At 50.5% G+C, this 26,971-nt stretch overlaps 1 protein-coding gene across 2 annotated transcripts; it reads left to right on the forward strand.

Moving 5' to 3' along the window:
- The first annotated feature begins 12,681 nt into the window (after positions 1 to 12,681).
- On the forward strand, positions 12,682 to 26,942 carry SPRYD3 (SPRY domain containing 3). Of its 2 annotated transcripts, none has more exons than XM_021686682.2 (11): positions 12,682 to 12,782; positions 14,534 to 14,683; positions 15,697 to 15,772; positions 16,290 to 16,414; positions 16,735 to 16,870; positions 17,726 to 17,911; positions 23,917 to 24,066; positions 24,481 to 24,538; positions 25,191 to 25,310; positions 25,397 to 25,569; positions 25,900 to 26,942. In XM_021686682.2, the coding sequence occupies exons 1-11, from the start codon at positions 12,760 to 12,762 to the stop codon at positions 26,032 to 26,034; spliced, it is 1,332 nt and encodes a 443-aa protein (XP_021542357.1). In that variant the 5' UTR covers positions 12,682 to 12,759; the 3' UTR covers positions 26,035 to 26,942. The 2 variants fall into 2 exon arrangements, with proteins under 2 accessions (XP_021542357.1, XP_021542358.1); XM_021686683.2 differs by having other exon boundaries at positions 14,537 to 14,683.
- The last annotated feature ends 29 nt before the right edge of the window (positions 26,943 to 26,971 follow it).

Here is a 26,971-nt window from a genome sequence, read left to right on the forward strand (position 1 = left end):
CGTGGATGTCCAGAGCTGCACTGTGTGGGTGTTGGAGTTTAACCAGTCTCTTCCTTGCAGACTGAGACTCTTGGACTCGGCTTTTCCTCCCTTTGGGATGCCCTTTACCAGAGCACCGGAAAGAGTGGGAACTGCAGCACATGCTGAGTACTCAGGATGGAGTGCGGGCCAAGGTGCAGACCTTTGGGACTCTGGCCTCCTTGTGCATGAAGAGTTAGCTGAAAGCTTTGCCAGGGCTGTGAAAACAGGCTTTTCCAGAAGTAAACTCTGCTGGGCCTCCTCCTCCTCTTGCACAGGACGCTCTCTTCTCTGGATCCCTTATGCTCTGTGTCTCTCACACACACAGCCTGTCTGTCCAAATCCCTGACACCCCAGGTGCTGACTTCCTTTTGAAAACAAGGGGTAAAGGAAAGGGCTTGCCTAGAGACTTTGAGCTTTGAGTCTGAGGAAAGACAAGTGGTGGCCCATTTCACAGACAGAAAGACGGGGGGTTGTGGATCAGTGACCACATCAGGACATGGCCCAAGTCTGGTGTGGGCTGGATGAGAACTGTTGTGATAAGCTCAGCTGGCCTCCGGCCTTCGGTCCCTGCAGTCTGTCTCCCACACAGCCTTCCAGTTGGTCCTGCTGCACACAGTCCTGCTCATGAGACTCCTCCTCAAAACGCCTCCGGTGGTGTGCCATGTCCCCTCCCTCCCGCCTGCATAAGTCCCGTGCTCCCATCTACCATCCATGGCCCTGTGGACAGTGAACCTGAAAGCATAGGCTGGTTCAGCCAGCTGGTTGGATCACCTTCCCCAAAACCCCCTGTCGGTCTCCCATCTCTGGGTCTGAACAGAGGTTAGGGGAAGTGGATGTGTGGCCTAACTGGGGCTCAGAGGCGATTTCTTCCTCTGGACTCCAAGCTCTCAACTCACAGAGATAGAACCCTCATTTCCCCTCAATACACATCACATTCCATCACCTGTTCCTTGGCTGCTGGGCCAGCTCTCTGCCTTCCTTTGAATTCATCCACACTGTTGTGTCGCTGTCTTAAATTTTTGTTTACCTTTTCCTGTGTCTTACTTTTCTGGTTAGATGATGGGTTAGATAGTGAGTACTTTGAGAACGGGGGCCCCACACCGTCTTCATCTCTGGGCCCCCAGCTCCCATATAAGGAGTTTGGAATTGATACAAGTAAAGGTTGGTGGTTTTGGTGTGAGCAAAGGGCACTGAGAGGTCAATGGGGCACACTGTACCTCTTCTGGAGGCTCCACCATCGCTCCTGAACTTCTGCGCTAGTCCAGCCCACCCCAAGAGGTGTTCTGGCTCTCCCACCTCTTCAGCCCTCCTCTCTTTTTTCCTCTTTTCCCCCTTGCTCTTAGAATAAAGGTCAAAGAGTCTAAGAGGCCCATAGTGTGGTCAGGGTGCAAGAGGAGAAGGAAACCTGGCCCCAGAATAAATTAAAGAGGGCTTTCTGGAGAATACGACTTTATACTAGAGTTTGGGAGAAGAGATGGGAAGACAGCAGGGCATTTTTCTAGACTGGGCTGGAGTCAGCCAGACAGTTTGGGAACTGGGAATCATTAGTGGACAAGGAGCAGCAACTGGGGGTCCGAGATTTGTTTCTTTCATTTAAATGAATTAAAGTATATTCAATAGATTCATAGAGCATCTATTTATGTGGATGTAAATAGGTTATGTGGACATAAATAGGGAGAAATTGTGCTCTCGGAGAGCTTAGAATTTGTATCTGTCCATCCAACACACACTTGACAAGCACTTAAAAAAACAACAAGTATGCTACAGTATTTCGGGATAGAATGTAGACTGTTGCAAATGAATCTAACTGTATTATAGATCTATGACATAAACACACTGAAGGGGGTGAGGGGCAAAAAGGTGTTGACCTAAGTAACTTTAGAAAACAGTGTTTTGGGGGTGCCTGGGTGGCTCAGTCAGTTAAGCGTCTGCCTTCGGCTCAGGTCATGATCCTGGAGTCCTGGGATAAAGCCCCATGTAGGGCTCTCCGCTCAGTGGAGAGTCTGCTTCTCCCTCCTCTGCCTCCTCTGTGCTCTCTCTCTCTCTCTCTCGCTCTTGTGCGCTCTCTCAAGTAAATAAATAAAATCTAAAAAAAAACCCACAACAGTGTTTTGACTGGAAAGTATAAGGCTAAAGATAAAAGGCACAGCATAATCTACATAAAAACACTGTGCTCTAGTTGATAAATTTTCTCATGGGCTTATAGGTTACAAATTTTTGAAACTGCTTTACATGTATATTGGGGTTGAACAAGTAAATTATGGATATTGGGAGCCAGGTTGCTCATTGTTGGTGGGAGAAGTCACAGATAAGTAAGGGGGAGAGGCTAGAATGTATCCTGTGGTGCTTGGTTAGGAATCAGAGACCTCAGTATGAACTCAGGTTTAGCATAATCTCCATACAGATGGGCAATATGGAAGCAACTCTAGATATGTGTATATACATGGGTTAGCATTCGTAGTATCTGAGAGGGCCTAGAAGCAATGGCACCTCAATAGCAGTGAGCGTGGGGAGCACCCAGATCTTGGTTTCTTTTTTTTTTAAAGATTTTATTTATTTATTTGAGACAGAGAGCACGAGAGGGAGGAGGGTCAGAGGCAGAAGCAGACTCCCCGCCGAGCAGGGAGCCCGATGCGGGACTCGATCCAGGGACTCCAGGATCATGACCTGAGCCGAAGGCAGTCGCCTAACCGACTGAGCCACCCAGGCGCCCCAGATCTTGGTTTCTAAGTACCATTGTCCAGCAAAAGGAAGCAAAACTCCTTCCAGAAATAGCTGATTCTAGGCCTGGTACAGGAAATACAAGATGAGCTAGAACACTTTGTAGTACCAGGAAGTAAGGAAGTGCTCAAAAAACACAAAAGGATGAGAGCATATCAAAGAGACATAAGAACCAAACTGAAAGGACTCTAAAAGGTTGAAGCTGAAAAAATTTTGTGCAACAAAGAAATAATATACTTTTGGATTAAATAAGGTAGAAAATAAATATATAAGTGCATACTGATTGTATTCATTTGCTAAGGCTGTTGTAACAAAGTACCATAGATTGGGTGGTTCAAAACAACAGAAATTTATGGTTTCACAGTTCTGGAGGCTAGAAGTACAAAATCAAAGTGCTAGCAGGGCCATGCTCTTTCTGAGACTCTGGGTAGAACGCTTTCTTGCCTTTTCCTAGCTTCTAGTGGTAACCATCAATCCTTGGCATCCCTTGGCTTGCAGATGCATCAGGCTAATCTCTGCTTCTGTAATCACATGGCCATCTTCACGTTGGCTTCCCTCTGTGTGTATCTGTCCAAATTTCCCCTTTTTATAAAAATACCAGTCATACTGGATTGGGATCTGCCCTAATGATCTTAACTTGGTTAAATCTGCAAAGGCCTTATTTCCAAACAAGGTCACACTCTGAATTACCGGGGCTTAGGACTTCAACATCTCTTCTTTAATTCACAATTCAGTCCATAACACTGATATAAATAAGTGGTTGAATGAATAAATAAATAGATAGATAGATGATAGATAGATAGATAGATAGATAAATAAATAAATAAGGATGAGGAGACAAATTTTCCTTCCAGGAGACTTCCAATGTATGTAGATACTCTGCCCTCCAGAAGACAGAGCTTAATACTTCTCCTGCCTTGGGCTAGAATTGGTGACCATGCTTCTAAAGAATAGAGTACAGGATGCAGTTTTTCTTTTTTCTTTTTTAAGATTTTATTTATTTATTTGACAGAGAGAGACACAACGAGAGAGGGAACACAAGCAGGGGGAGTAGGAGAGGGGGAAGGAGGCTTCCCGCCAAGCAGGGAGCCCAATGCGGGGCTCGATCCCAGGACCTTGGGATCATGACCTGAGCCAAAGGCAGATGCTTAATGACTGAGCCACCCAGGCGCCCCCAGGATGTAGTTTTTCCAGGAGAAGGGGGAGAGGGGGGAAAAAAAGAATAAAGTACAGGAAGGAAAAATAGTGACTTCGTAGGGAAGATATCTGGCAAACACTACCTTAACCATGTGATCAAAGTTAACCTCACCAGAGATGTCAAGAGGGTATTCATGTGCCCCCTGATATGATGACACGGGAAGCACTTCACCTCTATGAATTTCTTTCCACAAATCCATAACCCAATCCAACCATAAGAAAAACATCAGACAAATCCAGGTTGTGGGACATTTTACTGGATACCTGGCCTGTTTTCCTCAAGACTGTCAAGGTTATGAAAAACAAAGACTGAGAAACTGCCTCAGACCAGGGAAGACAGGGGAGAGATGACAATGAAAGCAGTGTGGTACCCTGGATTGAATTTCAGAACAGAAAGAGGACATCAGTGGAAAAATGATCAAATCCAAATAAGCTTTTTAAAAAGGTGGGGAGGGGGGGCTGGCTGGCTCAGTTTGTAGAGCATGCAACTCTTGATCTTGGGGTCATGAGTTCAAGCCCCACGTTGAGTGTAGAGATTACTTAAAAATAAAATATATATTTTTAAAGATTTTATTTATTTATTTGACAGAGAGAGAGACAGTGAGAGAGGGAACACAAGCAGGGGGAGTGGGAGAGGGAGAAGCAGGCTTCCCACAGAGCAGGGGGCCCAATATGGGGCTCAATCCCAGGACCCCGGGATCATGACCTGAGCTGAAGGCAGATGCTTCACGACTGAGCCACCCAGGTACCCCCAAAATAAATTTTTTTTAAAGATCTTATTTATTTATTTGAGAGAGAGAATGAGATAGAGAGAGCATGAGAGGGGGGAGGGTCAGAAGGAGAAGCAGACTCCCTGCTGAGCAGGGAGTCCAATGCGGGACCCGATCCCAGGACTCCAGGATCATGACCTGAGCCGAATGCAGTCGCTTAACCAACTGAGCCACCCAGGCACCCAAAAATAAAATATTTTTAAAAAATCCAAATAAAATCTGGAATTTAGTTAATAGTGATATACCAATGTTGGTTTCTTAGTTTTGGCAAATAGACGCTTAACTGACTGAGCCACCCAGGTGTCCCTAATCTCAGTTTCTAAACAAACAAACAAATAAAAATTTTGTATGTCCCATGCCCTGAGCTGAGGATACAGAAATAAGTAAGATGGCCCCTGCTTCCAAGGAGATCACAGTCTACAGAGGATGGCCACGTGAACTGCCGACAATGACAAGGATAATAATTAATAATAATAATGCTAATAGTTATGTTATCTAATACTTTCTATATGCTGAGAACTGTGCTAGCACTTTACATTTAATGCTTACTGTAAGTTTATAAGGTGGGTGATGTTATTCCCATTGTTCTTCCTTTAGGAAAACACTGAGTCTTCAAAGAGAGAAGTGATGGAGCAGGGGTTTGAACTCAGATCTCACTTGAGCCCTCTGTGACCTGCCTCATTGTTGCCAGCCTCCTACTTATCTTCAACAGTGTTGCTGGAGGTCTTTGCTTAGAACCATCTCCTGGGCAAATCCATCTCCAAAAGTCCTCTTTAAACATGATTACTTGGACTGGGAAAAGGGCCATTCCACAGAGCATCTGTGGTTAAATTCTGAGCCTTTAATATGTTGCCATGGTCAACATGGCTATCAGAACATTAGGCATCAGAAGAAAGAATATGGGAAATAAACCAGAAGACATTACCTAGGATCCTAATAGAATTTTCCATCTGCCTCTGTTTCAAGCCCAGCACATCTAAAACCATACATATTCTTCCTCCCACAAACCATTCCTCAGCTTTCCTATTTTGCCAGTAGTCTCATCACTTTCCCAATTTCCCAGTTGTCTTCCACTCTTTTTTCTTCTGAAATTACCTATTCCTGTTGGTTCTCCCATCTGGTCTTTTTTCCGCACCCCCCCCCCTTTTTTTTTTTTTTAAGTAGGCTCCATGTCCAGCATGGAGCCTAAAGTGGGGCTTGAACTCATGACCCTGAGATCAAGACCTGAGCTGAGATCAAGAGTCAGATGCTTAACTGATTGAGCCACCCAGGTACCACCCCCTTCCCCAACCAGGTCTTAAAGTGTTTCCATTTCTATGGGCATCCTGATGGTTTGGGGTTCTCATTGTCTTTCACCTGGACCATACCAATATTTTCCTTTGGAATGCCCCGTTTTCAGACACTACCTACTCTGTACCCAGACTATTCTTTCTGAAATGAAAATAGAGCATATAATTCCTCTGCTCAGAAACCCTCAATGACTCCCTAATAACTCCAGGATCAAGTCCAAATCCTTGGTTCTTAATCCACTTGTTCTATAACCCCTATTATTACCTTACAAGAACCACCCACCCCTTGACCAAATATGCTCTTTTAAGATTTTATTTATTTATTTGACAGAGAGTGAGAGAGAGAGAGAGAGAGAGGGAGAGAGTGCACAAGCAGAGGAAGTGGCACGCAGAAGAAGCAGGCTCCCGGCTGAGTGGGGAGCCCAACTCCAGACTCCATCCCAGGATCCTGGGATCATGACCTGAGCCGAAGGCAGATGCATAACAGACTGAGCCACCCAGGAGCCCCATACTTCTGAGCTTTTATTCATAATCACATTCCTAACTTTTCCCGTCTTCTCTAATTTTTATTATCAAGCTCTGGATGAAATTAAGTCTGTTCAGCCTGATCCCAAGAAGTTCACATTCTCTGGGGAAAACAGAAAAGCATATCAACAATGACACTATGTAAGGATAGGAGGGACCAAGGACTAAGTGACACAGAGGGAGAAGAACCCAAGTTTGCCTGGGAGAATCAGAGAAGGCTTCACAGGGAGGTGATGCTTTGGTTGATTCTTGAAGGAGTATTAATTTCACAGGGAAGGACTGAGGGGAAGACTTCTTTTTTTTTTTTTAGAGATTTTATTTATTTATTTGACAGAGAGAGACAGTGAGAGAGGGAACACAAGCAGGCAGAGTGGGAGAGGGAGAAGCAGGCTCCCCGCCGAGCAGGGAGCCCGATGCGGGGCTCGATCCCAGGACCCTGGGATCATGACCTGAGCCGAAGGCAGACACTTAACGACTGAGCCACCCAGGCGCCCCGAGGGGAAGACTTCTATGCGGTGGAAGCAGCACCTGTCTTTACCAATCATGTGGCTATTCATCTTGGGTCTCCTCTTAACATCCCTTATAGTTTATCTTGTATTTCTAGCAGCTTTTCTTTTCTTTTTTTTTTTTTAAGCTTTTATTTATTTATTTGACAGAGAGAGACACAGCGAGAGGGAACATAAGCAGGGGGAGTGGGAGAGGGAGAAGCAGGCCTCCCACTGAGCAGGGAGCCCAACTTGGGGCTCGATCCCAGGACCCCGGGATCATGACCTGAGCCGAAGGCAGACGCTTAACGACTGAGCCACCCAGGCGCCCCTCTAGCAGCTTTTCATATACCATATCTTACTTTCTTCTAACTGGCTTATGAATGCCTTTAGGATAGGGGCCACATTCTCTATTTCCCCTCTGCAAAATGCAGGTTGCAATACCTACTTTACAGAATTGTTGTGAGTGTGTTAGGGGAAATTCATGTGACATACTTGGTAGGTACTCAGTGTTTTTGTTTTTGTTTTCCTCTAATGAATAAAGTGTCTAAGTTCCTGGGCCACAGTAATGTACTCAGCATTTAATGGAGGAATGATCCTACCCTGGTTCAAAATCACGTTCATATCTGAACTCTGGGCTTTGGAAGTCCTCGTTGGATGGAAAAAGATCCAGAACTTTCAGCAACGTTTCAACAGGGCGAGGACACTAGCCTGTGAGAACCAAACAGATGAGGGCTGTTCATTCTGAAGAGGAGGCAGAGATATTCCGATTCAACTCAAGTTCACTGAATGCTTGTTTATATTTTGCATCATTCTCACAATGTTCCATTACCATCTCCACTTTGCAAATAAGAAGACATATTTAGAGATGTTAAAGGCCACACAGCTAGATGGTGGGATCCACAGGATTCCAAGTTCAATGATCTTTTCACTTCAGCATAAAAACTTTCATAATGTAGAAAAACATTAAGACTTTGGATGAGTTAAATGCAGACTTCTTTGTTAAATTATCTAAGTAAACCACATGTAATTTCTAGAGCTAGAGAGAGGTTGTTTGAAGGCAAATAAAAGCAGAGGTAGCCTTATTTTGGGGGTAGGGTAGGAATAAACACAAGAAATATATTATTATGACAAACAGCACAGACTGAAAAAGGAAAGAAAGTAGAAAAGAATTAGGGGCTCCTGGATGGCTCAGATGGTTAAGCGTCTGCCTTCATCTCAGGTTATGATCCCAGGGTCCTGGGATCGAGCCCCACATCGAGCCCCACATTGGACTCCTGGCTCAGCGGGGAGCCTGCTTCTCCCTCTCCCTCTGCCTCTCCCCCTGCTCGTGCTCTCTTTCTCTCTGTATGTCTGTGTCTCAAATGAATAAATAAAATCTTTAAAAAAAAAGAAAATAATTAATAAGATCATAAGTAAAAGATCCCTGGCCAGTCATGAAAAGACTAGACCTCTTCTTTTTCTTCTTCTTGAGCTATGAGAATACCCCCAGCCTAAGTCTGGGCTCTTTCCAAAGGCAACCTGGGACTGTTTGAGGTCTGGGTTCCTACCCCTTGGGGCAGGCCAGCTGTGCTCTCTTTATAAACTGTCTCTGGCAAAGCTGTTAAAGAAAGTATCCTAGGCTGTAACAAAACGTTGGTCAGAACAAATATTTCTTTTTTATTCCTTAACATTTTGGCCTGAGAGCCTGGAATTTAATATTAAACAACCAGAGTAAGTTTAGGGAGATAGCAATTAAATCTTATACATCACAATCAAATACAGTTGACCCTTGAGCAACATGGGTTTGAACTGCACTGGTCCACTTAAGAGCAGATTTTTTTCAATAAGTACAGTATAGCACTGTAAATGTATTTTCTCTTCCTTGTGATTTTCTTAGTAACATTTTCTTCTCTCTAGCTTACTTTGTTGTAAGAATACAATATATAATATATATATATATATATATATAACATACAAAATATGTGTTAATTGACTTTATGTCATTGGTAAGCCTTCTGGTCAACAGTGGGTTATTAGCAGTTAAGTTTTGGGGGAGTCAAAAGTTACACACAGGGATGCCTGGGTGGCTCAGTTGTTAAGCGTCTGCCTTCGGCTCAGGTCATGATCCCAGGGTCCTGGGATCAAGTCCCACATCGGGCTCCTTGCTCAGTGAGGAGCCTGCTTCTCCATCTCCCTCTGCTGCTCCCCCTGCTTGTGCTCTCTCTCTCTATCTCTCTCTGACAAATAAATAAATAAAAATCTTAAAAAAAAAAAGTTACACACAGATGTACTGTATTTATCAGGAAAAAACCCATGTTTAAGTGGATCCGCACAGTTCAAGCCTGTGTTGTTCAAGGGTCAACTGTACTCTTTAGGAAAGACTGAGTAACTGTCTCAGATCGAGGAGACTAAGGAGACATGACAAGTGAATGTAATGTGGGATCCTGGTTTGAATCTCGTACAAGGAAAAGGATATTAGTGAAACAATAGGTGATATCTGAATGAGGTCTGTAAATCACTTAACAGTCTTATACCAATGTTAATATCCTGGTTTCAATGATTATACTACGGTTATATAAGATGTTAACATTAAGGGAAGCTGGGTGAAAGGCATGTGGAATTCCACACACAAGTATAAATTGTTTCAAAATTTAAAAAATTGTTATTAATGGTTTATAGATTAATGCAAAATCTAAAACCATAAAACTTCTAGAAAAAAACACAGGAGAACATTTTTGTGACCTTGGGTTAGGCAAAAATTTCTTAAATAGAACACCAAAAGCATGATTCATAAATTAAAAACTTGATAAATTGTGCATCTTCATGATTAAGAACTTTGGCTTCTTGAAGGACACTGTTAAATGATAAGATAAGACACAGACTAGAAGAAATGTAAATCACATATCTTATGAAGGATTTGAATTCAGAATATACAAATAACTTTTTTTTTTTTAAGATTTTATTTATTTATTTGACAGGGAGAGAGATAGCAAGAACAGGAACATAAGCAGGGGGAGTGGGAGAGGGAGAAGCAGGCTTCCCGCAGAGCAGGGAGCCCGACGCGGGGCTCGATCCCAGAACCCTGGGATCATGACCTGAGCCGAAGGCAGACACTTAACGACTGAGCCACCCAGGCGCCCCTATAAAGACCTTTCAAAATGCAGTATTAAGTGAAGCCACTCGATTTTTAAAACTGGGCAAATGACTTGCACAGACATGTTCACTCTCTTGATTGTAGACCTATTAGGATTAGTTATGGAGGCCAGCCTCAGGATCTTCATCTACATAAAGGAGGTATAATAATAAGATTCGCCAGGGAAGATATACAGATGACAAATACGCACGTGAAAAGATTTTCAATATCATTAGTCATAATGGAAATGCAAATTAAAACCACAATGAAATACCACTACATACCTATTAGAATGGCTACAATGAAAAAGAATGAAAACACCAGTGTTGGAAAGGATGTGGGACAACCGGAACATTCACACACTGCTGATAGGAATTTAAAATGATACAACCATTTTGGAAAACAGTTCAGCAATTTCTCAAAAATTAAGCATACATCTACCATGTGGCCCAGCCATTCACTCCTAGGGTTTACTCAAGAGAAAATGAAAGGTATGTCCATACAAAGATTTGGCATGAACATTCATAGCAGCTTTATTTGTAACAGCCCAAAATTGGAAACCACCAAATGTCCACCCATCAACAGGTGAATCATAAACAAATTGTGGTATAGCTACCCAGGAGCATACTACTCAGCAATAAAACAGAATGAACTACTGATACATGACACACCATTGATGAATCTCAAAGTAATTATGCTGAATAAAAGAAGCCAGACACTCCTCTCCCCGCAAGAGCATATACTCTGTGATTTCATTTATGTCAAATTTTAGAAAATGCAAACTAAACTAGTGACAAAAAGCAGATTAGTCGTTTCTTGGGGATGAGAGAGTGAGAGGGAGGGATTACAAAAAGAGCACAAAGACACTTTTGGAAATGATGGTATGTTCACTATCTTGACTGTGGTGATATTTTCATGGGTGTATACATAACTTACCAAACTGTACACCTTAAATATGTCGGGTTTATTGTATGTCGATTGTATCTCAATAAAGTTGTTTGATCAAATACATTTAGATATCAAGTACAAATTACCAATTAAATCCTGAGAATGCCAACAGATTGAGGATTCACCAAAAGGGTCAGCCCCACACCTGGGACCTGAAGATGAGGAAATCTCGAGTGGAATCACCAACCATCAGTAACACTTTGGAAACACCTTTTTCTGCCATCTCTCCATTTTAGGCCCGAACTAACTAGCTAGTTCCTGGAGGGAGCCAGGAGACCCTGTGTGGGATTGGGATGGCTGCCCTGGCCTGTTGCTTTTTGGCTGCCTTTGGGAAGAGCTGAGCTGAGGCTTGGGGTATTTTCATAGCTCAGGAAGAGGAGGTCAAAGAGTAGCAATGAAGGAAACAGGAGCTGGAGATGAGCTGGGGAGAGTAACTGGATTTATGCAATCCAGGGGTTGGAAGGGAGCTGAGAGACCACATGCTTCAAAATTCTTTTAATGGGTAAGAACACCAAGACCTGACCTCAGGCACAGACAGAACTGAGGCTCTAATCCAGATTTCCCAATTTCCCATCTACATTTACTTCCCTCATCTATTTCCATCATGCCAAATGGCTGCCGTTTGGTGTACAAGATGATGGCTTCCATTCCACCCAACATTTGTAACAATAACTGTTTGTAAGAATGGGATAAAGCCCAGGGTCTGAAGGATATCACAGTCTAGCAGAGACTGATCTATACACAGAGGTGACTTTTACATAATAAAAGGTTGTAAAAAGTGCTAGCGATGAGGCGCAAACGACATGGTATGAGAATGCAGAGGAGGGAAAACCCTCCAATCTGGAAGAGAGATCTTGTGATGGGAGGCGATCGGGCAGCCCTAAACACCCTTTAGTAGGTGCTCAATAAATGTGAGTATCCTTCTTCCCTTCACATAATGACTCCGGCCTAACTTTCCTTAGGTCACACCCAGAGCCTCCGTTCCTGAACAGCGTGACGTTTATGCCACTGTGCCTTCTGCATCCGAAGTTCTCTCCTCCGGGAATGGACTGTTCCCAGAACCCGCGGAAGAGGACATGACACGGAGCTCTGGAGAATGGAGAGCACACGGTAACAGCATGGCTCCGGAGAATAGAAAGCATGTGGGAACAGTGAGGCGCACGAGCTATGGAGGCCAGCCTCAGGATCTTCATCAGCAAAAAGGACATAATAACAAGATTCATTTCAGAAGGTTGCTGAGTGGATTAAAAGGACATTCCTATGAAGCTTTCTCTCAGCGCCACGTCCGGCACAGAAGGAGCGCTCAGGAAAGACGGGCAGTCCGCCCAAGGTGCGCAGCGACCTTCTCCCCGCCCCGCGCAGGAGCCGCCCCTAGACAGCCCAGTCAGCGCCCAGGGCGCCCAGGGCGCCCAGCGCGGCGTCCGCGCCGCCACGTCGCCACCTCCCACCCTCCGACTCTCGGGTTTACCACCCCTATCCTGCGCTAGGTACCCAGTACACCGGGCCGCGCCCACCCCTGCCTGCGTCCTCCGATTGGCTCCTGCAGGTGCCTGTCGTCCTGGGCCGCTGCAGATTGGCCGGGGTGGGTGGGGAGGGGCGGGCCTCGGGGAGCGTAGGAAGGGAGGGGACCCGGATGTGTGTGGTGGCGGCGGCCGAAGAGCTAGTGTGCGGAGCTGAGAGGCCTATGGATGAGGAGGACGCGGCGGCCCCGGTAGGCGGGGATCGGGGGCGGGGTCCCGGAGGCCTCGGGTCTCCCCGGAGCTTGAGGCGGGAGGCGGGGGTCCTGGGCGGAGGCCTCCCTGGTCAGGGGCGGGGCCTGCTCCCCGGTCACGGGGCTTCTTGCATCGGGACCCTCCTCGGCCCGGTGCCGGGCCTGGGGAGACTGCGCGTAAGTCGCGGTGACGAGCCAGACCCCCGGGCCCCCGGGTCTCGTCTGAGCGACCAGGCCGTGCCCGGGCTGGAGGCGGGACCCGGTGCGGCTGCCACTCGCGGGTGCCAAGGCTGTGCGGTTCTGGGCGAGCAGATGTCCCCAGGTCTGGGGGCCAGTATCTGGGGTGGAGCCCTGGCCGCGTGCGACGAGCGCAGCCCCGCTGGTGCCTACCCTTCTGGGCCACGTGGTGGCTTGCAGCTACTGCAGCAGGGTGTAACAGGCGCTTTAGGATTGAATTCAGCCCACCTGAGGCTTATTTAAGCACCTGCTGTATGCAAGGCACCGCCCACCGCCACGCCTTGATGGAACCCCTGTACCAGTGTTTGGGGTGATGGGAAGAGAAAATTACCTCCCGTTTTTCTCACTTTTGGCTTCCAGGAAAAATAAATCCATCCATCCATCCATCCATCCATCCATCCATCCATCCATCCATCCATTAGCATTGTTGGTGGTTTAAATACCCAGGTCATTCTACTCCTCTCCATCTTCACTGCTACCATGCTAATGGATGCCATGTCTCATTGGAGCTACTGCATCAACTTCCGACTTAATTGTTCGCCACTTCTGCTCTTGCTTCTGTTATGATCAGTTCTCCAGCCAACAGCCTGAATGATCTTTAAGATCTGATAAACTGGGGCACCTGGGTGGCTCAGTCGTTAAAGCGTCTGCCTTCGGCTCAGGTCATGGTCCTGGGATCCTGGGATCGAGCCCTGCATCAGGCTGCCTGCTCCCGCAGGAGGCCTGCTTCTCCCTCTCCCACTCCCCCTGCTTGTGTTCCTGCCCTTGCTATCTCTCTCTCTCTCTCTGTCAAATAAATAAATAAAATCTTAAAAAAAAAAAATCTGATAAACTTTAAAATCCTTTCATTTCTTAGCTTAAAACTCTCCAGAGGATTCCCATCCCACTTGCAATAAAATGGAAACTCCTTAACATGGCCTATAGGGCCTTGTAGGGCCTCTCTCTGGCCCCTGCCTTTTTCCCATCCTCTTCTTGAACATTTTCCCGCACATTCCCTACACACCAACCACCCTGGCCTTTCTATTCCTCTACCATGGCTGCTTCTTTCCACCCCAGGACCTGTGTCCTGGCTGTCCCCTCTGCCTGAAGTACTCTTTCTTGGGCTTGGCACGTGCCTGGCCTCTTCTCAACTCAGATGTCACCTCAGAGTGGCCTCTTCTGTCCACTGGATACAAAGTAGTCTTTAGACTTTACCCCATTATTCTGTGTCACCCCACTCTGCTGTTTCTTCCACTGTCCAACATTGTCGGGTCTGTGTCTCATCTGTCATGCCTCCCGACTAGAATGGAAGTGCTATGGGAACAGGAATCCCACCCATCTTGTTCACAGCTATATCCCTAGCACCAAGAACGGTGCACATAGTAGGAGCTCAGTACGTGTTTGCCGAATGAAAGGATGCAGATGGGGATTGTTGACTGACTTCGAGTCCCGTGCCCTGTCCACATTCTGGGTCGAACAGGCTGAGCTGCTTTGCTCAGGGCCCTGCTTCCTTCTCAGTCCCCTTCTCCCCATAGCAGGTTTGTTCTCATGAACAAGATGGATGACCTCAACCTGCACTACCGGTTTCTGAATTGGCGCCGGAGGATCCGGGAGATTCGGGAGGTCCGGGCTTTCCGATACCAGGAGAGGTTCAAGCACATTCTTGTAGATGGAGACACTTTGAGGTAAGTTCAGAGGAGTGGTTTCACATTTTCCTTGCTGTGCCAGATCTTAGAGATGAAAAAGGGCTTTTTTGGAGGCAGAGGACTGTCTGCACTGCACTGGGAGGGCCTTTGACCCTGGAGGCCTTTCTGAGTGGAGCAGTGTGGGTTGCTGCAGCCCGCACTCCCTTCTGCCTGTGTCTCCAGGTCACTCTGTCCTGGTCCACGTTGGAAACAATCATGTCAGAGATAGGAAGCTGCGGGTGTCTTGAGTTGCCCAAGTGCCTTGTTCAGAGGACTCCAGTGGGCGTGTGGGGTGTTTGTGTCTCCTCGGCCTGCGTCTCAGGGGTTGGGTTTGGTGGAGAGTGGCCCATTTCAGAGGCAATGGATTTCCTGTTTTGGGAAGGACAGTTCTGTAGTGCATCCTGCCCACCACCTTCCAACCCTCCGGTGTGTGTGTTTGTGTCTGTTTTCTCTCTCTTTTCTGGCTTGAACCCCTTCCCTGACTCCTTCTGAGCCTAATTCTCTGATAAAGTTGTCCCTGAAGGGGGGAAGGAAGTAGTGCTATTTAGCCTAGAGACAAGAAAGCTGAGGAGTGAGGACTGAATAACCGTCTTCCAATCTACGAAGGGCTTTGGTATAGAGGATAGAGACCAGCAGCTGTTCTTCAGCCCCACTGAGGACAGAGCCAGAGGAAAAGGGCTGAAGCTGTAGCATGAGGGATTGAGCTTAGACAGGGTTGTGAGACCCCCTACTAGGCAACTAAGGGAGACTCTGCATTCTTTTCCCCCTGGAAGTGAAGGAACCAGGCTTGTGTTGGTGTGGTGTGGGTTGGACCCTGGCTGGAGGCAGTGGGAGGGGTGGGTGATCTCAAGTATCTTGTGATGGTGTCTGTGCAGATGTCCTGAAGTGTGGCCTGGTGGATTCTCCTCTGTGTTGGCCCTCACAGGGTGGGGGGGTGGGGAGGGATGCTGAGGCCCTCCCCCCAACTCCTGGGCTAGGCTGCTAATGGAACTCCCCCCTCATTCCTCCATCAGTTACCATGGAAACTCCGGTGAAGTTGGCTGCTACGTGGCTTCTCGACCTCTGACCAAGGACAGCAATTATTTTGAGGTGATCAAGGCAGTGGGTGGGTAGAGCAGGGGATGAGCTTGTTAAGCTCCAGGGAGCTCTTTTACTAGATTCTTGATCTGATCCTTTTAATTTTCCATTCAGGGCTGTCTGCTTGGCTGAGAAAAGGGCACAGGATAGCATGGTGCCTCAGCTGAGAGATGGGTGCCCTAGTCCTGTCACCCTGTCCCTTATGCTCTCCTGCCCCTCAGCTAGGTAGACCTTGACACATATCCCAGACTCTGACTCATGGCCTTTCCCACCTGCTAACCCAAGCCCAGCCTCTGCTCCATTTCCTATCTTTTTCCATAATTTAGAAATGATTTTCTGAGTAATCATGATATAAAGTAGGCCCCTAGTCTCCCCAGTTCTTCCCTGAGTGCCCTTTTCTCTGATTCACATGTTTTTTTTGTCTCTTTGAGCCTCTTTGAGTCTTTGATGTCTGACTGCCCTTCCCCAGGCCCCCAGCAATTCATCCCATTTCTGGTGCCTGCTAACTGCCCTGCTGTCCTCCCTCCAGGTGTCGATTGTGGACAGCGGGGTCCGGGGCACCATTGCTGTGGGGCTGGTCCCTCAGTACTACAGCTTGGATCACCAGCCCGGCTGGTTGCCCGACTCCGTAGCCTACCATGCTGATGACGGCAAGTGAGTTGCTTCCTGTGGAACCTGACCCCTTTCCTATGGATTCAGGGACCTTAGATACAAAGGACTACCGTGGGTGGCTTTTGCCATTCCTTTACCTATCTTGGGGTATTTTCATGGACTTTATGATCAGGATAGGAAGGTGGCCTGATAGCAAGCCTTGGAGGTTGGCAGACTTAGAGGGGAGGGTGGAGCTCGTGTGTGGAGACAGGTAGATGCATCACCGAGTGACTGGGAGCAGCAAGAGGGGCCCCAGGGGTCAATGCCTGGGAGAAGTTGGGAGGCCAGGCTCAGGTCCTGTGTCTGTGCCGCTCCTTCCACAGGCTGTACAATGGCCGAGCCAAAGGCCGCCAGTTTGGGTCAAAGTGCAACTCCGGGGACCGGATTGGCTGCGGCATTGAGCCTGTGTCCTTTGATGTACAGACTGCCCAGATCTTCTTCACCAAAAATGGGAAACGGGTGAGTGGGAAATCCTGGGTGGGATTTAAGTGGCTTGAAGCCATCCAAGGAATTGTGGGAATGAAAATAACCTACCGGCTGGGGCTTGCCCAGGGACCCCTAGGCTTAGTTCCCACCTCCTTCAGGCCATCCTCAGCTTCTCCCAAAGTCTGCATATAGGAGAAGCCACTTCCCCTGCCCAGGGAAGCCGGGGCATTAGCCTAGATGATAGATGCAGAGGAGCAGGTTAGTGCAGTGGGGGGTGAGCAGAGATTGTGGGGGACAGGATCAGGTGATGTGGGGGAAGGTTTTGAGCAGAAAAAGAGAGGGAGAGGTTATGGCCTGGATGCATAAGCTGGAGGTCCTCTTTGGAGCCTTGCCTTGAAGGCTTTGAGGATATGTCCTTTCTGTGTGTTATTTTCTTGTTTCACTTCTTTCCTTTCCTCTTCAGAGAGAGACTAGTAGTGGTGAAGGGATGGGGAAGAGCAAATAGAAGAGAGGGATCCCCAGCTCTCTTTCTTTTCCTATCCGGCTCCCTCTCCCACCCCGGGAGGATGGCTTTCTCAGGGCTTGGCCTTCCTTAGCGTCCGTGCCTCTGCACTTTCCTCCTCCAGAACACACTCACGTGCCAGAAGCATTTGGTAGCAGGTCAAGAGACGTGTGTTTGCCTTCTAGCTCTCTGGATACTTTGCTTGGCCAGGAGTCCTTATAGCCACTTCTTCAACTTTTCGGTGCCTCTGTTTTTCTGTCTGTCAGTGTGTGTGATAATTATGTATCGCATCTTCTCAAAAGTACCCTCGTGAGAATTAGGTGAGCTGTGGAAAAGGGAGCTCGGCATCAGCTCCCTCCCTCCAGCCCTCCCTCCCTCCCCTGCAGGTGGGCTCCACCATCATGCCCATGTCCCCAGATGGACTGTTCCCAGCAGTGGGCATGCACTCTCTGGGTGAGGAGGTGCGGCTGCACCTCAACGCCGAGCTGGGCCGTGAGGATGACAGTGTCATGATGGTGGACAGTTACGAGGACGAGTGGGGCCGGCTGCACGATGTCCGAGTCTGCGGAACTGTGAGTGAGAGGCGGTTGGGTGGGAGTGGGCAGACCGGGAGGGCTGCGCCGAAAACCCGTGGGCCACATAAGTGGGTCTGAATTGCTTAGAATGGGGAATGAAGACGGTGTCTTGTAGGGTTTTGGGAAACGGGAATTTGGGGCCTTGACATGATTCTTTGAATCCAGGTCTGTGTTCTCCGTAGTGCTGATTGTCTTTCTTCCCTTCCCCGGCCCTGAGAACTCAGGTTAGTTGCTTTACTCTCAGCACAGTACTAGGTTTTCCTTTGCCTTCTTTGGTTCCTTCAGCACTTGGTACCCTCTGCTGCCCTGCACACGTGCCTTTGAGAGGCTGGGGCTCATTTGGAGGTGGGATGCCTGGATCCCCCTTTTGGCCTGATCCCAGTTCAGCGGGCCCACGCTCTCCATTCACTGTGGGGCATGTGTGGTCACAAGTCCCACTCCTGTGGGGGAAGGTTCTGAGATCTCTTTGTAGTAAGTGTGAATGTCAACGTCTTCTATCTTCTCCCTACATTTTAATAGAGGACAAGAACATAGGCAGATGAAGATTCGGTGAGAATCCTTGACTCTCCAAAGCTTGCTTTTTTATATATCTTCCCGTTGTACCTGCTCTGGTCTCTCCCTGGATTTGAAACTTTCTTGAGGAGTATATGGACCTTGGGAGAGGGAAATTCTTCAACTCTACCCTCTGTGCCTCATGCTGGGTTGGGAGTGAATGGCTGCTGAGTCAGGGGTCTGGCCCTGACCTCCAGTGGGCTGCTGGGGCCTCCCACTTCGACTTGTCCCTCGGCTGCCCTCTTGCTCCTGGCTCAATCTTTTTTTCCACCCTCTGGCCTTCTCACCCCAACTCAGGCTGTTTTTAACTCAGCCTTTGATAGCAAAACAGAAACAGTGGGGGTTGGGAGTGGATTATGAGCAAGGCTCCCCCCATCCTGGAGTTCAAGGTGAGTCAAATCCAAGGAAAATGGCAGAGTGTGTGCCCTCCTGCTGCTTCTGACATTCTGCACCCCCTCTGGCACTGGGGTTTGAGGATGGCGGTGGCTGCAAGCCAGGGGCTTTAGATGCCCACTCCTTGATCCTCATCTCTTTCCTTTCTTTCCCCCCTTCCACCATCATTTTGACAACAGCTATAGAGTTGAACTTGGGACTGAGCCAGGGCGATGTTCCAGCTCTCATCCCCGACCTCTCCTCAAGAGTGTTTTCCTGGCATCCTTTCCCTGCCTGGACCTGTCCCCACTCTGCCCCCAGCTCCTTCCAGGCAATCTTTTCTAATTGATGTAGAGTCCTGTAGACATTTATAAATAGCTTTCCTTCCTCTCTGCCCTCCCCCAATGCCCTCAGGTTACACGCTGGAGAATTTTTTCTTCCTTAGACATAAGCCGTGAAGTTTGGCTCTTCTCTCAGACCCTCACCCCAGCCTGGTACTGCCGGCAGGGTGGGGCACACTCTTCCCTGAGCACCTTCTCCACTGGGGCCGACTGGGGCATGAGCCTCTTGATAGATATTTGCCTCTCTTCTCCTCTTGCCCTCTACCCCATCTTCCAAATGAGGGTGACTTACCCAGTTTCTTCTATCCCCATTTGTCTCTTGCCCTGCTCCCTCTTGTCTCTTCTGACCATCCAGTGTATTTCTGATCCAGCCCTCAGAGTTGTTTCCCCAGGAGGAGCCTGGGAGAGGTCATTAGGGCCCCGCCTGTACCTCCCATTTCTAAAGATGTCTGGCTCAGCTGTTTCTCCTCTTTGCTCTTCCTGTTTTCCATCCCCTCTGTGGGGAGCCTTTCCACGGGGCCTCAGACCTCTTGTTGTGGGTTGGAGCCTGTTTCTCCTGCCTTGGGTGATATTTCCAGTAGAGTGCCTTTTAGAACCATAAAGGTTTGGGAGAGGCTCTGACGCCATCCGGTCCAGGGCTTCCCAGTGCGGAGCTGGAGACCGTTACCTGCCATGCAGGACCTGTAGCATCCCTGGCGCCCAGACCCAGGATGCTTGGAGCTCCCTCCCGTAGTCATCCTCATCATCGGGACAGCCCTTGTGTTCCCAGAGTTGTTCTTGTTGTGTGGCTGATGAAAAGACAGCCCCAGACAGAAGCAAAGAGACCGATTCAAATGTCAAACAGTGAATTAGCTGCAAAACTAAGCCCAGATATTCATTCTTTGATCTGTTGCCCCTGCCCTGTCCACTGCTGGATACATGCTGTGCCCTTTTCCCCAGCTCTCTCCTGTAGCCCGTCGTCTCTCCTCCTGGCCCCTCTCATGAGATGAATCCGGAGTTCTGGGCTTAGGTTCCAACTTGCCCTGCGAGTCTCCTGATGAGCCCGCTTAGCCCTGGCCTTTCTAGGGGAGCTTACCTGGCTGCCATGGGACCGTTTGCCTTCTAGGCCTCTCTCTCAGTTTGGAGTCTCAGTTACCTCTCTCTCCCCTTCACACTGGTTCTTCCCACCAAGAAGAACAAATTCCTGACCCCCTTTTTTTGGCTCTAACATTACATTATGAACAATTTCCAACATACAGAAAAGTTGAAAAAATGGTACAGTGAGCACCCATCTACCCACTACCTAGCTTCAGCAGTTGTTTGTATACAGACCTGGCTCTTTCTTGAATGGAATTCTTCCCCCTGCGTCCTGTGGCCTCAGCTTTCCCCTCCCAAAGAGTCCCCCCTTTGCAGAGCTCTGAGGGTGTTGAAGAGTGGCTGCTGTCTTTGCTCAGGGATGGGGGTGTTGCCCCTCACCTCATCCCTGCCCCCAGGCCTTGCAAAGTGAAGTCATGCGTGGAGGGTGGGGGGCAGTGGGTAAAGCTGGGGGATTAGACTCATTCTGTCTTTGTTTCCTGCTCATAGCTCCTCTGACAACTCCTTAGTGATGGGGCAACAGCTTTGGTACACAAAGAGGGGTGAATGAGGCCCCACCCTCCAGGGGTCCTCCCCCCCCCCTCAACCCAACCCAGGAGGAGACCGTGTTGGAGCCTGAGCTGGCCGGTGGCGCGTCCTGGGTTCCTGTTTCAGCTGCTTCTAGGCCCTCAAGGCACTGAGCCCTCCCTTGCTCCTGTCAAGAGGGATTAGGGTCTCTGCTGGCAGGAGGAGGAGGGTGGATACCAGCAGGAGAGAACCAGCAGGAGAGCAGAGGCGGGGAAGGCGCTACCGCTAAGCGCACGCGCAGTGGGGGGTTGGAGTGCAAGAGGCTCTCTGCACCTGGTGCTGTGGCCTCTGCTCTGTGCCCTCGAGTCCACCTGTTTGGCCTCCCAAGGCTCTGGGGGTGTGGGGGGGGAGGTGCAGGAGTCGGGGGCTTGAAAGCCCCAAGGAATGGGTGGCCCTACCCCCACCAAAGATGTAGGGGAGCATTCCTATTGATTGGGCATTGTTGGAGGAGAAGCACTAAGGGGACAGCTGGTGGGTTGGGATAGAGTAATCTGGGGTGTGCTTATCTCTCCTAGGGGGGACTGTGACCAGTTCTGGGAGCCTAAGGGGCCATTGTAGTTGGAGGTAAGGGCTGAGATGAAGGGTCGTTTCCTTCTGTGATTGGCAGGTCTAGTCTTTTGTAGCTGTGGGGGACTGTTAATGTTTAGGGAGTATTGATGTGTTGGTATGTTCTGGTCTAACTCCCATTTCCTGATTTAGGGGAAGGCAGAACAGGTACTGACCACTAGCGAAAGTCACTTGCTCAAAGTCAGTGGCTAATAAGTAACAGGAATTAGGATCGGAACCCAGGTCTGTGTGATTCTCTTTCTGAGAGGCTTCTGAGGCACAGGTTGAGGGACCAGCATTGAGAGTCTGGCAACTCAGGGGCTAAACCTCCTATCTGCTCTCGGTTGCCAATAGCCCCGTCTCAGGAGGGGAGGAGTGAACTCAAGCTACAATCTGTCTGGGAGGCCATAGTGCCCACCTGCCCCTGTAAGTGCTGGGAACGCTCCAGAGGACTCGCTCTGAGCACTCGGGGAGACTTCACTGGACAGGAGCAGATGAACTGGGGCGGCTTACACCCTGAGGGGCGGGTGTTTCTCTCTTGCGGAGGGCAGCATTTGCGGGGACCTAGCCTCCCAGCTGTCAGCCGGCTGTCTGAGTGGTGTGCCGGCCGGGGAGTGGGTGGCAGAGCTCCACCGTCGTGTGCCTCATCCTCCTGACCTTTTTAGCTGGAGGGAGCGTCCCCACCCTATCCACAGACAAGACTGCAGTGGCTGCCCTCTGCAGGGCTGAGGCCGAGGGAATGGTTGGATGGGTTTTTCCCAAGGATCGGGATCTGGAGCATCTGTCTCTTGGCTCTGGAAGTGGAGAACACTGTGTTTCCTACGCCGAGGCCAGTTGGATGGAGTGGGTCAAGGGCAGCTGTGGGGTCCCCCACCCAGTTCTGCAATGCTGGCCGGAGAGGGTGGGCCGGGGGCTGCTCGCACTGGGTGGAGTGTACGCCAGCGGATGTGCACCAGGCACCACCCCTCCCGCTTGCAGGGAGATGCAGAGGAGGAAGCCAGGCTGAGCAGAGAACACAGGACCGTGAGGGGAATTCCAGCAGTGTGGGCCTTAATGAGTAAATCAGAAGGTGGCCTGCCAGGGACCCCATTCTGAGGAAAGAAAGCAGTGGGAGCTAACAGAGAAGACTTGGGCTAGGGGTGTAAATATGAAAGAGGCAGCATAACCCGACACATATAGGGTCGTGGCTGGAGGAAATGGAAAGAGCCTGGGTGTGGATATCGGAGGTTGCCCATGCGGCTCTGGCTTTTCCCCTGGTCATCTCCCCCTGCCTGCAGGACTCTTTTGGAGAGCGGGGGGAGAATGGACTTGAGGTGGCAGGGCTTTGGGGATCCAAGGCTGAGAAGGCGATCCAGTCCCTCCGGTTCCTCTCTGAATAAGGTGGTGATGCAGGCCCTGCTTCTGCCGGAGACACACGCAGGCTTCCACGCTGGTGCAGGCGAGCCTAATTCCTTTCCTGTTCAGGCAGGCGTTCTTTGGGGGTGAGAGGCCAGCATCCAAAGGCTTGCCAGGGATAAGTGGAGGATGTCCCCAGGCAGTGTTTTCTTCAGGGCTGGAGGGGCAGGAGGGTAGAATAAAGTCTTGAGGGGCAGTTTGGCTAATTAAAAAGGGATTAAGGACTCCCAGGTGATGCTGAGGGTGGGGAGAGGGGATGGGGTTGAGTCATAACCCCACTGTTACCATGACAACTGATAAATAAATCCTCCCAGCTTGGGGGTTGCCGCCCCATCATGCCCAGGCAGGGCCATTGTGGAGCTGAAGAGCCCCAAGAGTCCATCAGTCGCCTCCGCTCTCCCCCCACCTCCACACACCCCTGCGCTCTACAAGAGCTGTGAGGGGCTGTGAACAGGAAAGCTTGCCTTCATGTGTTCAGCCCGCCTGTTCCCGGCCCTCACATTAAGCAGAGGAGTGGAGCTGGTCGTTCTGGGTTCCCTGGCTCCCCTCGGCACCTCCCTGACCCCGCTCTGTCTGAAGCCAAGTAAAACAGACCTTGAGGTATTATGGTAGTCCCATCCCAGGCAGAATTGGTTTTTGAGCTCGTCTCCCCTCCCTCAGACATCTGGAGCTGGCACCCAGCCTCTGCACCCTTCCTGTCCTCCCCATTAGGCCCCTCCAGGGGTCCGCTCAGCCTAGTCTTCATGGCTCCTTCTCTCTGCGCCCAGGGCCCCTGGGGAGGCCTCGTCCAGCAGGGTGATTCAGGGAAGTGAGGCCATAGCTTAGAGCCCCCCAGTGTGCTCCATGGTGCTCAGCCGCCTGGGCTGCTGCCCACTTCTCCCCCAAAGCAAGGAGAATCTGCAGCTCAGGCGACAGATGGGTGCGGGGCCAGTCCTCCGGCCCATGCCGCCACCTTTGCGATCCGCCGGTCCTCCCCATTCTCTCATGCCTGCTTGGAACATTGGTGCCCACGGTGCGCCTCTAGGAACCTTTCCCTTTCAGCCAGAGGTTTTGTCAGACCCAGAAACTGGTCTGGAGTGCCTTGGGACCAGGTTTCTAGGGCAGGTGTCCGTCTGCCCTCCGCACCACCCACTGCCCTTGGCTCTTCCCCCACAGCTGCTGGAGTACTTGGGCAAGGGCAAGAGCATCGTTGACGTGGGGCTGGCCCAGGCCCGGCACCCACTGAGCACCCGTAGCCACTACTTTGAGGTGGAGATCGTGGACCCTGGAGAGAAATGCTACATCGCCTTGGGGCTGGCCCGGAAGGTGGGCACTCGTGCTGGCTTTTTACCTGTGGAGCTGCTCAGCTTTGGGGCTCTTGGGATGGGGACAGGTGGGTGGGCTGTGGTGGGAGGGTCTTAACCCGGGACAGAATATGGTTGTATGTGTTTGCTGTGGGAGGGTACAGACTCCCCCCGTGACCTAGGACCAGGTAGAGGGTCGTGACTGCACCACGCACACTGGGCCTAAAGGTGGGGTGGGGGCAGCCTGCAGCCCCGGCTGTGAAAGCCAAGTGCCGTGGTCACCTTCCCTGCTTCCCCTGCTTCCCCGTGCCTGAAGGGTGTGGGAGGCCGCAGGGGTGTGAGCAGCCATCTGTCTAAGAAGATTGAAGGTTCAGATGCCCTCTCCTGCCCTCTTTCCATAGAAAACCATAGGTTTTCTTTTTCCTTCTTGGTGCAGGATTATCCCAAGAACAGACACCCTGGCTGGAGCAGAGGCTCTGTGGCTTATCATGCAGGTGAGTCAGGGCTGCCAGGGCTGTGGGGCACGTACAGGCACAGGGACATCCATTTTCCTGAACCCCCGCAAATGGTCTCCCCTCCCGCATCCGGCTGGAGAGCCTTTTCCCCTGCTGCCGTCTCATCTCCCCTCCCTAGGCCGGTAGTGCTTTCTCCTTGTCTGTGTTTTTCCTCCCAGCCTGAAAAGCAAGGGGAGCCGAACAGGGGCGGGGGAATCTGGGCCCAAACTGGACATTCCAGGCCTCTGAGTTGGCTCCCTCTGCGCCCTTCTTGCAGATTCTGCACTTTCTTTTTTTGGTCGGCTTGACTTCCTTTAGGGTTTTCTTAAGAAAGGAGTTGCTGTGAGCTCCTGGTGTCACCCCCATCCCCTTCTTGGCCTTTCTCCCCTCTTCCGCCAGCTCCCTGAGGGAGTCTGCCCCTCAGCTCCTTGTGTGAACAGACATTGTGTCTCTCTCCTTTTTTTTTAAATCTGGGGACTCTTTCTACTTGTCTCTCCATTTTTGTTTCACCTTGACCCCCTCCCTTACTCGGGGCCAGAGAGGGAGGTGGGCAAGCATTCTGCTTGAAACAGGGGCCTCTCTGGAGGGGTGGGGTAGAGTGTCAGCCCCTCCTTCAAGTGTGTGTCTTCTCTTCTCCCCTCCCCCCTGACAGATGACGGGAAGATCTTCCATGGCAGTGGTGTGGGGGACCCCTTCGGGCCACGCTGTTATAAAGGGGACATTATGGGCTGTGGAATCATGTTCCCCCGGGACTACATTCTGGACAGTGAGGGTGAGTGGGGTGGGGGTGGCCAGCCAGGCTGCTCGGGCAGACGGTGGGGGCAGCACCACAGGAGCTCAGGTTTCCTGCCCTCCTAGGTGACAGTGATGACAGTTGTGACACAGTGATCCTGTCCCCAACTGCCCGAGCCGTCCGGAACGTCCGGAATGTCATGTACCTGCACCAGGAGGGAGAAGAGGAAGAGGAGGAAGAGGAAGAGGAAGAAGATGGGGAAGAGATTGAGCAAGAGCATGAGGGCAAGAAGGTGGTGGTAAGTGGGGGAGGGTGTGGGTTGGACTAGGGTTCCTGGGCCTGGGCAGGGGCTGGCATTAGTGAGGACTAGGACTGTAGCCAGAGCCCCAGAGCTGGGAAGAGGGGAAAGCCCGGTGGTGGGTGTGTTCCGAGGTGCTGGACGCTGCCTGGACTGTGCTGGGGAGCTGGTTTCCAGACGCCCTCTTGTGGTCACTTCCCACATCACCCTGAGTCTCTCCCCTCCGGCGGTTCTCGGAGTTGGGAATGCTTGCGGTTCAGGCCTGTGTGGCTCTAGCATCATCAGAGGAGGCCAGAGTCAGCCTTCTCCTCTCCGTGTCCCTACCCCCAGGTTTTCTTCACTCGGAATGGCAAGATCATCGGGAAGAAGGATGCTGTTGTACCTTCTGGGGGTTTCTTCCCCACCATTGGAATGTTGAGCTGTGGGGAGAAAGTAAAAGTGGATCTGCATCCCTTGAGTGGCTAGGGGCTTCTCCCCTAGACCTGCCCCGTCTCCTTTTCCTCGCCCTTTGCAGAACCAGATGCCCAGTTCCTGCCTTCCAGGATTTGCTTACCCAGCAGGCCCCAGGGAGTACGTAGCCCCTCCGCCTCTCCCAGATCAGGCCCCTGCCAAGCCCCTCTGTGCCCACGTTTCTGACCTGGTGCCACCCCGATCATCAGTCAGTCCTGGGCCTAAGTCCCTGGTTGGAAAGGAGCAGGCCCAAAGAATGGTGTTGCTATATTGGTGAGTCCCACTTGCTTTGGCTGGTGGACTCTCGCACGCCCCTTTCCCCTCTGGCCATGTGAGTGGAGAGGAGTGGGCACCCGTCTCAGCTGCTATTTGGGCATGAAGCTCTGCAGAGGGTGGAGTAGAGACTGCCCCCTCCCCTGTTTACCATAGTATTTCTCCTTGCCTCTTCTTTTTGTTCTTTGTCCTCATTGTGTGGACCAGTTGCTGCTGTTATCCCCCCTGGCTGGGCTAGGGGGGCTCTCTCGGGCCTTCTCTCTCCTTCCACTGACTGCTGTCCCAGGAATACTATTCCAGGGTCTCTGTTCTTTCCCCTGAGAGCCCGCTTTCTCCCTCACCGCCGGCTCAGGCACCACATAGTCCCACAGAGTCTGAGTCTGGCCCCCCGCAGCTGTACGCACTTAGGTGGGTGTCCATTATGTGTTTAATGGAGGGAGAGAGGGGCTACTCGGTGAGGGGGGCTGGGGTCTTGGCTCCTGTTCCCTCCTTGCCATCCTTGGGATACCTGGTGGCACCCTTGTCCCCAGTTCCCCGGGCTGTAGGCAGAGACTCCAGAGCAGGTCTCTCCTGCCATGGTGAGGGCAAGACCCCAGAGCTGTGGTTGTGAACCCTGAGGGCAGCTTGGCCCCTCTCTCCACTTCCCTGACTACCCCCCCCCCCCCCCCCCCCCCCCCCC

Source organism: Neomonachus schauinslandi, chromosome 5, assembly GCF_002201575.2.
Source record: "Neomonachus schauinslandi chromosome 5, ASM220157v2, whole genome shotgun sequence".
Lineage (NCBI taxonomy): Eukaryota > Metazoa > Chordata > Mammalia > Carnivora > Phocidae > Neomonachus > Neomonachus schauinslandi.

Excerpts from the sequence above, each read along its gene's own strand:
- SPRYD3 (XM_021686682.2), top strand. The coding sequence starts at position 12,760 with ATGAGGAGGACGCGGCGGCCCCG. Across the intron at positions 24,067-24,480 it reads CCTTGGGGCTGGCCCGGAAG|GATTATCCCAAGAACAGACA; the intron begins GTGGGCACTCGT and ends TTCTTGGTGCAG. Across the intron at positions 24,539-25,190 it reads CTCTGTGGCTTATCATGCAG|ATGACGGGAAGATCTTCCAT; the intron begins GTGAGTCAGGGC and ends CCCCCCTGACAG.